The sequence below is a fragment of the Gavialis gangeticus genome, unplaced genomic scaffold (assembly GCF_001723915.1).
Source record: "Gavialis gangeticus isolate Ggan-Ray unplaced genomic scaffold, GavGan_comp1, whole genome shotgun sequence".
Lineage (NCBI taxonomy): Eukaryota > Metazoa > Chordata > Crocodylia > Gavialidae > Gavialis > Gavialis gangeticus.
Window position 1 is genome coordinate 8,936,714 of NW_017729000.1, and position 12,295 is coordinate 8,949,008.

Consider the following 12,295-nt stretch of genomic DNA (forward strand, 5'->3'; position numbering starts at 1 on the left):
TAGTGGTGGGGACTTGTGGGGACTGTTGTTGAAACAAAACTTATTGCCCTGGTGATGGACCAGAAAAAAAAAAGGGAGTAAAACGTATTGAAAACAGTAGCTAGTTGGAGAAAAAAAACCCCATCTCCGAAATTATATATACTGTACAAAATTAAACAGTGGAGCGAGAATATTTTGTGCCTGGTATTTTTAGATACAATTGCAGAGATATGAAGTGACTTGCAATATTGTGCAAACGTGAGTCCTCTGAACTGTGGGAACTACCATATATAACCAATTTCATCATCCTTATCATCATCTTCATCTTCATCGTCCTCATTAGCCGCTCTTACATGAATCTTCAATTTCCCTTCTTTGTCCTTTTTTGCTGCTTCATGTTCCTCTTCAAGATCATCCAGCAATACGACAGAACCACCGCTGCCAAAATCCCCTGAGGTTTCTTGTTCTTCTTCTGAAATAGGTAAGAGTTAAAGGTCATTCTTTTACCCAGCACCTCCAAAGACTTTTGAATCAACATTTGTTAGTATCCCTATTATTCAAGCTACTTCAGTTTTGGCACTAACCTGATTTTTAAAGCAGGAACTTTTGCAAAGTACTGCACAAGTGCATATAAAAACAAGCATTCATCTACTGTGTGTACAAAGCCATGTGATTGGAAAGGAATGAATGGAATTTGATAACAGGATTAAGAGTGAGATACAGAGCTTTGGATTACGAGATTTCTGGTTGACATCTGTCTAAGGAAAATGATTATTATCTGATAGTTATTTGGAGGTACATGTGGAGCGAAAAAAACCTGTGTTTTGTTACTGAAAATCCATGGTATGTGAGAGACGTAGTTCCCTTTCACCTGAAAAGTTCTGAAATTCAAAAAGAGTCATCCTGGTTCAGGATAAAACTTTATATTTCCAAAAATGGAATGAAAGGAATTCAAAAAATGTCAACACGCTGCAAACTGAAAATCTACGGGAGAGAGTCCAGTTAGTCCATCCAAGTGTTTTATTCTGCCCCTTTTAAAATGCTTTGTTTCATTTTAAAGTATTAATTGAAACATACTTTTATACTAGATTAAATTTAAAAAATGAAAATTTATCCTGAATAAGAAAACCGACATTTGGCATTTGAAATTATTGTGTCAACATTATTTCCAAATGTGTCAACCCCCAAATGCAGGGTTCTGTTCCTGGCTGGGGAAATATAGGAATAAATCCCTGGAAAGAGGGAATCCCCACCAGGGAGCAGGGGCTCCCTTCATCTTCCCCTACCCCCTCCTCAGGGGTACCTGCACCATACATTTTGTGAACCTGAGCCTCATATTTTCTTGTTCATTTGTCTCTGCCCAAACTGTATGTTTGTCTTTGCCTTTACTGACTTCCCTCTTGCTCCCTGGACCCCCTCCACAGATACCCAGGGGCATGTACCTTATCCCCATTCTCTCCTGCACATGCGCTATACCCCAATCCAGTTCTTCCCTTATTAAACTGCGTATGGTCCAGTTCTCACTGGTGTTTCAGCTCTACTCTACAGGGAACAGGAGGAGAGCTGCTTCCCCATATGCGGTTACCCTTCCCATAGTGCACCCACTAAATCCCTTCAATTGGAGAGGGGTACCACCCAGGTTACACCTGACATAACACAGACCTAAGACCCTACCCTGCCACCAGTAAAGCAGGGGAACCAGGGCAGCCAATGTCTTGCTTCTCTAAAATGTTGCCAATATACCTCAAGAGGTCCCTAAGCCACCTACTACAGAGGAAAGCAAAATCCTCCACTATCCACACCAATCTGACATGGGGTAAAATTCCTTCCTGACCCCAAATATCGGTCTGACCCTGAGCGGAGGGGTAAGACCCTCTAGCCAGAAACCTCCAGTTTGCTCCTAGCAGGACAGTCAATACACCCCAGTTGAAGTCCCCAGCCTTAAGTGCTAGTGGGTGCTGGAGGCACACTGGTGGACAAAGGTATGCAAGAGTGGTCCTCCTTCTACATCTGAACTGGGCCACTAGATAAATTTAGGCTGATCTGTGTCTTCTCACGCATGGCTGCTGCCTGCCTGCTTGGAGTACATGTCTAGTTGGTGTGGGGACAAGCTGGCAAGCAGGACTCTATACGCTTGGTTTTGTAACCACGGGTGGAAACACCTCCCATATGCTCATGTGTCTATTGTAATTATTTAATTGTATTTGCATAGCAGTCCATGCACCTACTGACTCTGGCACAGCAACTTCCAGTATCATGTTGTTCTTAGATCTTCAAAAGGTTTGCTTTCTCTGCTGTTGCTGGAAGCAGAGCAGCCAATCCTACCCCCATAGAGACCCACTGAAGAAACTCCACTTAAATCTTGTTTGCCTAGTTATGGGGCAGTGTGAGCATAAGGCCCCTGGCAGACATTACACTTAATTAACCACTTAATTGCATTTTAAAGCGTAACCTGGCTACATGTTCATGCCTTTAATGGCACAACAGAAAGCAAAACCAGCTACCAATTCATTACATAAAACAGGTGAAATCATTTTGTGGCTGGCTTCCATCATGCTTTAAAATGAATGTGAGGTCAGGTGGACTGCACTGGGTCACAAATGGGTCCCACTGTGGTCCCTTGCAACTGCCGATCAGCTGATGTTCGGCAGGATCAGGACCACATTGGGGCCCACACCCAGGTGCGTTCTTTGTCAGCTGCTGATCGTCAATGAAAATAGTTCTGTGTCTATTGTAATGACAATTTTAGCATGCATTCGCAGTCTTATAAATACGTCTGCCATGCCTGGCACCATAACTTCCAATATCACCATGTTGCTGGCTCTGGGTCTCTGGAGCCAGCCAAAAACCAGCTGATTGTAGGGCACCTTTGCTGTTGCTCTGGCACTGACAAATAGGGCAAGATTTGGGTCTGATCCTGAATCTCGCAATCACATATCCTGGCATGCGGGAGGTGCAACTGTTGGGATTGTGGCTCAGATCCCATCGCGCCTGTAGCTGAACATCTGTCAGCAGCCTAACTGTACTGCAGTACTGACAGTTTTAAAGGACTTGGTTGTTATTTTATAAAATTTCCCATAGTTACACTTTGCATTTGTAAGGAAGCTCTTATTTATGAAGCTTCTACAGGAGTGTAAGCTGCTGAATAAGGAACAATACAGGTAATAGCCATGCGCGACAGCCTCACATCCTTTATTTTAATAATATTTACTATATTTCCAGGCTGGTAGCAAAACCTTTTCTCATTTATTGTTGTTCCCAATTTCATACTGTAACACCTGCCAGTCTTCTGGAATGAAAGTACATGAACATGCAGCCACCTTTGGACTGTGAACAGGAAAATGTGCGACTGCTTTTGAACACTGGTAATTATGCTTCCTACATTGTCACCTTTTTGTTATCATAGTTCATCTTACCGCCGTGGCAGGCCTTACAACAAAGTTAATTTCTCTGTTATCTTAGACAGGGTGCCGTTACTTACCACAGCTGACTGTCCCTTGTTTTCTTGAGCCGGCGATCTCATTTCCATACTTATCAACGCACCAGCACTGCCCTGTACTTCCATGACATTGTGTTGCTTTGTAATAGCCTTCTTCGTTGCATCGCGGAATGAAAGCACCTAAATAAAGCAAACCACATCATTTTTATAGGGGCAAGGGAGAGAGTAGACCATTGTGGACTCATTTCTCATTTATACTGAGGCATTTAGCACTGCTGTGGTAGTTTGAAGCGGCCACACAGTACACTTAAGTAAGGATTTAGCATTATTAGCAAAATCCAGAGTTGGGCCAATCTGTAGGGGTTTTAGCCCAAATAACAGGCTCTTTAACCTGTAACAAGCAACAAATAAAGTCATACCATAAAAAAAACCGTTGACAAACACACTTGAACTGGAAGCCTTTGTATTAGCTCCAATTTCAAACATGCTTCTGCTTTCTGAGAAGTGCAGAGGATTTTCTTCTTTATGCTTGAAATGCAAATGCATGTTCTGAAGTAGGGGCCTCCTAACATATTACTGGGTGGTTTTGTTTCCTGTGGGAAATGTCTTCTTTTCAGATGCTCCACCTCATGGCTGGTAAAAGTGCAGGGCCCCCATCTTCCTTAACGGTGGTAATATTTTGCAGTGCTATAGCACCATTTTTCCAAAGGTCCCAAAGACATTGGTGGAGTTAGCCTCACAACACCCCTGTGAGTTGTGTAAATGTTATTATCATCTTCACTTTGGCTAAGTGCAGGCAGTCAAAAAGCCCGAGGCTGAATCAATTCAGTCTGTGCAGGTTAGTCTAAACTGTGTAGATTGAACCGATAAGCAAGTGAACAGACATTCACTTTTGATTCCAGAAATGCAGCCGCATACCTGCAGTGGCCCAGACCAGAAGCAGGGGGTGGGGGTGGGGGCCAAGCCGACTGATGGGTGCAATGTTCCAAGTTGCAACACTGCAAACTAACATTGGGATGCAGTTTAGTTTGCAATGGTGCAAACTCATTTAAACCCCCAAAACTCATATACGTGTAATGTGTGACGCCATTAAGCCACACAAAGGGAAATTCCTGTCATGTGTACATCGTGACTTCATCATGTGTACAAGTGCCCTCTGATACTACATTCAACAAGGTTTCTCTTAAACCAGTTTTGGCCATTTTGAAAGCGGTGTATGTGCGCTGAACTTCTGTTCTGTTGCAGGCTTAAACTGGTCTCAGATCACTTACACCAGTTGATGTGTAACTTCTGTCCCTAGCCTTTATGAGCAAATCTGTTGTCTGTTTCTGGTCGTTGTGTAGGCAGAGGCAGCAGCTATATCTATGAGGTCACTTATTCTCCATGACTTCTTCCCAGAGCTCTGCTTGTCTGTGAAGTTGAACGTCTTTAATGTGGGAAGACCTAAAAAGATCACTGTTGTCCAAACCCATATAAATTCAGCAAAGAGTAATTCAAGAGAAAGTGGAGGGGAGAATCTAAGGCACACATGTGCTTTAGGTTTCAGCTCTCACTGAGCGCTGTTTGTGACCAAAACTCAACTGGTCTGTCAAACGCCTGCTGGGTGACAAGAATTTGCTTTAGGATCAGGTGCTCTTTATTCACAGGTGACTCTGGGGGGACGTGGTTCTGATGTGGATAAATGACGAGAACGGGCATGTTCTACAGCGCAAGGCTGCCTGTGGGAGACCGAACCAATTACACCCTTGGACACAGCCATGAGTGATGGGTGGTGCATTAGCTTTTGTGCCTCAGGTACAATCCCTATTAGAATAGTTCCTCACATACCCATCGGACACACCCGGCCTTTTCTGTTTCTTTTGTTGTATGCTGTATCTGCCCTTTAAAAAGTGCAGTGTATGCCCCCCATATCCTGTTCAACTACTGCCAGTATTTAGCCAAGGTTAGGGCATAGCTCTACACCCTCACTGATCTTCCCTGCCAGTCTGCTGTGTTGAGGACCTGATCCTGAATACAGACAGTCCTTATGCAACCCCATGGACTGAGGATTCACTGCTCTCTGTTTGCATCTCAGAACCAGGTACAACCCATCACTGATTTAACTTCTCCGTAGATCTCCTTTTGGCCTTCAAATGCAGTTTCCTTCCAAGTAGAGCCAGAGCCAGGCCAAAATTAATTCCAAATTTCATTTTAATTTAAGGCCTTTCAACTGTTTATCAGATCAGTCTTTGTGTACCATGATAATGATCTCTGGAAGGTATCTGCCATCTGCTCGCTATTTAATTCGTAACAAATTGAAGCACAACTCCAGACTTACTACAAGTCCCATGTATAAAAGAAACACTAATGCTTTTCAGGGATTGGAAGCTGAACAATACAATAGTTTTAAAATTTTTTGTCTAACAAAGCCCTTATGCATCAGCCTGTGAGAGAGTAGTGCATTCTTGAGCCTGCAGACAGGCAAGCTCTCAAGAGAAGCCTCTTTCATTGTTCGCACCACTTTCAAGTAGCTGTAGTGCAAATGTGCTTCAGTATGAAAAAAACTCACTTGTCCTTAGAGATCAGTTAGCTTTATTCCCCGGAGAGATCTGCATAGTCTCTTTCCATTCTTTGCTGGTTGCTTCAGTTTCAAGCACAGAAAAACAACCTCTATTGTCTCAAATGATTTTTGAGAAAGTAGCTTTTCCCTTTGTCAGGGATGCCAGTGATTTACTGGTCGCACAATACTTCCTTTTAACTAGTTCCACGTATACAGCATCTCTGCATATTGTTCGTGTGCATCAAAAAGGCTATTTCCACTGTATTGGCCATTGAAGAGGAATGAATGAAGAAGCACTGCCCAAATGCCATGCAATTACTTATATAAAAGACATACAAATGGGAAGCCAGTCACATATATTATGAATCCATGAGTTTCCCTATCTAATCCCACTGCAGCTATTAAAGCGGATGTCCAATTTTTAAATGTCAGAAATGTAGTTCTGAAACATCTGAGCATTAATCTTTCTCTCTCTGACCTGATTTTAGTGAACATTTTTACACTTATTAACAGTACTGTTTCAACCAGCCAAAGCAGTGGTCTTGGCACGTTTGGCTAGAGATGCCATTGGTGTGTTCATATACCAGGAGAACTGCAAAGAGGATGAATATTCCTGATGATCAAAGACTCGTTTGCTTTATTATTCACATTCTAATAATAGAGTGAGTGTGCTCAGCCATGCTGCTTTCGAAGCTCAAATTCACCGCTAAGTCACTTAATTCAATATTTACCCAGAAAGACTTTCCAAATTCATGCCTATTCCTCTTCTTATTTAAACACTATGGGCTCTTTTACATGTGCAGGGAGGCTGCGCTGATGTGCTATAATTACAGTGCCTCAGAGCAGACTCGATTAATCGAGCGTTGTAATTACCGCAATCCAGCAGACTCCAGCATCGCATGTATCAGCATCCTTGTGCTGAAAATGGTGGCAGGGCACTTTAAACTAAAGCTCATTTGATGAGCTTTAGTTCAAAGTGCCCCATCACCATTTTTCAGTGCAGGGACGCTGATACACGTGACTCTCTGGGCACTTCTAATTAGTGTGGCTTTCAGAGATGCACTAATTAAAGCACCCCAGCCGCCCCTCTGGAGCACATGTATAAATCCCCTGAGACATGATTTGGACTACACAAACCTAGAGAAGTTTATGTAGCTTAGATCTTCCCCTGGTATAAAATGACATAACTGGAAGCAATGGAGTTATATTAATTTACATCAACAGATGATCTGCCTCCAAGTATTGATTAATGCACGAGTCTAAATGACGTTATAAGGGGAGCTAGTACTTCTACATTTAGATTCCCTAACATAGCATATTACAAATGAGTCTCAGAATTCATTTTTTTCAGAAGCTTCATTACATCTGGTCTTTGCATCAAACCTGGATATTCACCATGATGGGCACTCAAAAAGCATCAAAAATGCTTTGCATTTGTTGCACGTGACACAGGGCGCATCTACATGAGACACCACGTTGCCATAGTGACGAGCTACGTGACTGTAGCTTGTTGCTACAGTGACGTAGCATCGCCCGGCATGAACCATGACTTGCTTAAGCAAGTATTAAATGACTGTGTAGTAACAACCGCACAGTCTGCTGCACATGTAGACGTGCCCACAGTATATAAAAGCAAGGGCCCCAGCTCTCTTTGTGCACAAGTGAATGAGACTCCACTAACTTCAGGAGTCTCACCGTTGGTGCATTTAGGTCTGTTTACCTAGGGCTCAAAGCAGGTCAAGGGATGATGCATAGGAGAAGGGGAATTTCCCTTCTGCAAGTGGAATGTAGGTCCCTAAGGCCCCGGCTACATGCTGACTGGTTAATCGCGCAATAAATTTAGACCAGCCACATGTGCAAAGCAATTATCACATGATAAAAATGACTATTCAGCTATCAAAAGAGCCAACCAGCTATAAAGTTAGTGCTTGAAAATGTGTAACAACTCTATAGCTGGTTTCTACCCAGCTTTGATTTGAATGGGTAGCAGGGCCCTGATTCGCATGTGCTTTTACACTTAGCCTTTCAATATCTACTTAAGGAGCTAGAGATGGGGCAAGCCTGCTGATGTGAGGTTGCACATGTGAGGTTCGAATGCTGCAGTCAGTGTACTGGCCAAGCGGCTGAGTACCAAGATTAGCACACGCACTCCCTAAATTCACCTGCTGGAGGCAGTGTCACCAAGACCGTACATATCTATGAAACAAAAATGCCTCTAGAGGAATTGGTTACGTAGTGACAGAGACATACCAGAGCCATACCCTATGACTTTCACACACCTCACATCATATGAATATTTTGATCCCAGGTTTTAGTTTGGCCCAACATAAAAAGAGCAGTGTCAATCCTCAGTTCTGTGTTTATGTAGCACTCATCCCTGTAGGATCAGCATGCTTTCCTGAAGGCCCGAGCCCTCACAGCGGAGGGTTTGGGAGGGAGCCATCTCATTGGCTATACTGTTCATTAAAAAGCTGCCAATCATTTGCCAATCAAATGAGTCACAGTTTGGTTTCAAAACTCCTGCCCCTCCCAACTGTTTCCACCTTTGTGTCTGCCCCTGTTTGGCTCCTGCTCACGCTCTCAGCTTCCAACCTTATTACGTGCTTCCTTTTGGCTTGGCTCGACCTCTCATTCACCCTTCCACCCTTCTGCTTCAAACCTGCTCCATTCTCACGGCATCTCTGGTTCTCCTTGCATTTGAACTCTCTTCCTATATCTGAATTAGAGACTAGCCTTCCCAGAGTGCGGAGTTTGCCACTGGAGTGTTCTGCAACGTCTGACACGAGTTTCCACATGAGTCTTGAAATGATCCTCACCCACCGAACTGGGAGAGAATTTTGCCTATGCCAGTGCTATTGCTTCCCAGGAATGAAAATGAGTAATCATGAACCAGCCTGGCATGCGTACTGCATACAGAAAAGAAAGTATAGGCTGCTCAGGATACTTTGATGAGAGCTAGCTGAGACTATAGGAGACGCTGGTTTATTTTCTGCTTTGTCACAAACATCTTGTGTGCTCCGGGCAATGCACTTAGAATCAGAGCGACAAAAGGGCTTGTGGGCTTAACTACTGCGTTAGGTGCCTAAGTCCAAAATGCTGATCTTTAAAAGCCTCACTGCCTAACCCTTAAGGTGCCAGGAGTTTGTGGGCGCCCGAGTTTCCAACGCTAAACCTCTGTATGTGCCTAGAGTTCTGCTCCTGGGCATGCCTGTACAGGGCTTAGCACTGAGCTGTGGATGCGACGTCATCCAGTGACTTGATTATCTCAGGCTGCGTGCTAGTGAGCTTCAAAGATGCGCTCCTTTGCCTAGTTCACCTGTTGAGCATCCTGGTAGGCATTCTCAGAAGACAAACCCAACCTGGACGTGTTGTGGGCTCTCCCATTGTATCCAGTACCTCTGTGGCTGAAGCCACACGTAGGCTCTAGGTGGAAGACATGGGCTCTGCTGAGTCATGAGGCCTGAGGGTATTGTGGGGTGGAGCAAGAGTGGCACTCTCAATTCCTCCTGTTGCCACTTCCTGTTTTATATCTGGTTTTCAGCAGAATAGAGAGTAGAACTGAGATATTTCCTCTCCCATTTGAGTGCCTTAACCAATAAGCTATAGCGTCCTACTTGATTTCTCTTTTTTTCCAATCCATTGACTATTTACTTACGTCATGCAAAGTGGAGCAGCATTGCAACAGCTAAGTCTCCTTTGTGGATTTAGCGCTAAGACTTTGCCTCAGTTTCCTGTCTGTAAAATGGGTCCTTTCTTCACAAGAGTATAATGAAGATAAATGTGTTAAAGATGATAAGGAGCCCAGCTAAGTACCCGAGATTGACAGAATTTCCTGCTGAGCAAAACGGTAGTGTGTCTATCTCTGTGGTAGCTGTTACCCCAACTAAAATTGCTTGGATAGGCTGCTGATGGAAGTAGAGGTTTATTACCTTGGTGATGCAGGAGAAGTATTATCAGGCTGCACAGACACACTCTTTAAAAGTACAGTCTCTACAGTTAATTGTACCCTAGATATATCTGGTAGGCGCAGATGCATAGGGCTGTTTACTTTTTAATTCAGTCCCCTGGGAAGATGGATTGGATTTGAAAGCCTCCAAATTCAACATACCTAATGGCAATGGCTTTGAAGTATTCTGTTGCAATTGTCATCTGTTTTGTAAAGCATCAAGGAAAAAAGATGCCCAAAGACCTCGTTTTTCCTCAATGAGCACAAGTTTACAAAAGTCTTCCTTATACACAGTGTCTGGAATATAAATATTTCACTTAGCGTGTCAGAGAGAGAGCAGGAAAGAGAATAATTAAAAGGGTAGCCTCTCTGATAGCACTCATATCTTATTTTTATCTTCATTGCTGCTACAAGCAGCATTTTTGTTTTCCATTTGCATGCTTTTTTGCAACGGAGGCAGGGGAAAAAAACATTGTTCTGCTCTGTCTAAATAGCAACGTGATCAGATAAGCAGCTCACAGAAGGGTGTCATTATGCAGGCATACTTTCAAGGTACTAGCTGAAGCAAACAGTTCCTTTCTGTATTTGCTTGTAGCCTGTACAGCTCTATATGACATATACCTGCTGATTTGCTAAACTTAGTTGATTTTATTCTTTTCTTCAATCCAGTGGTCTTTGGGTATTGGGGCTAAGTGAACATTATACACTGGTTTTATTTTGCCTGCTCCTGTGATATGATCACTGCAATGCAATGTTCTATATTAAACAGTCATTATTTCCCCCCACGTCAGAACAAGTCATCTATTTTTCAGCCTAGATGAGAGTTATTTCACCTTGTAAAGAACAACAGAGGAGGAAGAAGCAGAGGGCTGGATTCTAAAACCGAGTGGTTATGGACGCTCTGTTCCCATTAGAAACAATTAGGAGTTGGGATGCCCAATGTCTGAGGTGGCTTTGGACATCACAGCCAGAAAGCCTCCACAAGAGACGGGGAGAACAACACAGCGACTTCCTCTGCAACAGCCTGCGCCTGACCTGGTGCGTGCAGAAAACCGGACGATGTGTTTGTGTTCCATAGCCATGAAAGTGCGGGTGTCTTAGCTTTGACACGGGCTGGTTGTAACCGTGATGCAAATACATTATGGATGAGTGACAGGGCTGAACTGGATACCAGTTGGCCTCTAGGAAAGTTTCACGTTCCCGGATTGAAAACCAAGTATAATGGCATGCGTCTGTCTCGAAATAGACCTGAATCAGAACCCAGAGTTTCAACGTTACAGGATTCTGGGAAATCTTAGATTTACTGAAAATGTTTCCCCACCTTTTTACCCCCTCGTCCAAGTTAACTGAGTCGGCTGGAGCATGGAAACTGATGCACTCTGCACCACGTGTATCAGTGTCCTCACATGTCTCCACGCTGAAGAAAAGGGTGGTGGGGTGCTTTGAAATACAAGACATTCGATGAGCTTTAGTTCAAAGTGCCCTGCTGCCATTTTTTCAGCAGGGGGACACACAAGGATGCTGATAAATGTGATGTGCAGGCGCTTTTCATTAGCACGGCTTGCTAATTAAACCAATGGCACCACTTCCTGGAGCACGTGTAAAAACACCCAGTATCTTCAATGGGGGAAATTCTGCATTTAGCAGGAAAAGAGCTGGAAGGGGCGTCATGTTAGTCCCGAATATAAGCATCTTGCTGTTTCATTACTTGGCATAAAAGGCCTATCGCCTCCTTCTCTGGAGGGTTACTTCACTTGTCTTCATGGCCCCTAAAATTTTCAGAGTACTCTGACCTTGGGCAACTGTATGTAAATGGACACAGGTGGCTAATCTGCCTCTGCGGGCAGCGCTGCACTGAACACAGAGGCAGCTTGCGTGTTGTGCATTTTGCCTAATTATACCTGGTTAAATATTTACGGACCAAGTCTTAAGTCAGGCAAACTCCCAATGACATCTCTGTCCTTACTGTAACCAAGTGCACTTTAACTGGCACCAAATCACTTTCACTGAAATGTACGCGTTTGGGCAGAAAATATACTAAAATAACGGCGAATAGACAGAGCAATAACATGCAACGTTAGTGGCACAGCACTACTAATTTAACCATGTGGCTGTTCAGATTTTAAAAAACCAAACGCTACTGTATTATACAGGGTTCTGAGGCTAGACAGAGCTTATTGCAGCAAAATATTTAAATGTACAATTAGAATAAAATGTAACTCGCCGAAAAGTACTTCTTATCTTGTGTCTGGAGGAAATCTGAACTCTTCTTGACTACATACAAAGCCACTTTTAACCAGTCTTAGGATGTTTGAATAAAAATACATATCCTTGCAGTTGTATCCTCCAGGCGTAGTGATGTAGTCGCCATCATAACACCTGCTATAAGTGC

At 43.5% G+C, this 12,295-nt stretch overlaps 1 protein-coding gene across 2 annotated transcripts in view; it reads right to left on the reverse strand.

Annotated features, from left to right (window-relative positions):
* Window positions 1–29: 29 nt before the first annotated feature.
* The window catches only part of SPOCK1 (SPARC/osteonectin, cwcv and kazal like domains proteoglycan 1), a 694,220-nt gene continuing 681,954 nt past the window's right edge, over window positions 30–12,295 (reverse strand). For both annotated transcript variants that reach the window (XM_019506237.1, XM_019506238.1), the window contains 2 exons: window positions 3,461–3,598; window positions 30–451 (listed from right to left, as the gene is read on the reverse strand). In XM_019506237.1, coding sequence (XP_019361782.1) covers window positions 261–451; window positions 3,461–3,598 — 329 coding nt within the window. In that variant the 3' untranslated portion in view covers window positions 30–260. The remainder of the gene's footprint in view (window positions 452–3,460; window positions 3,599–12,295) is intronic.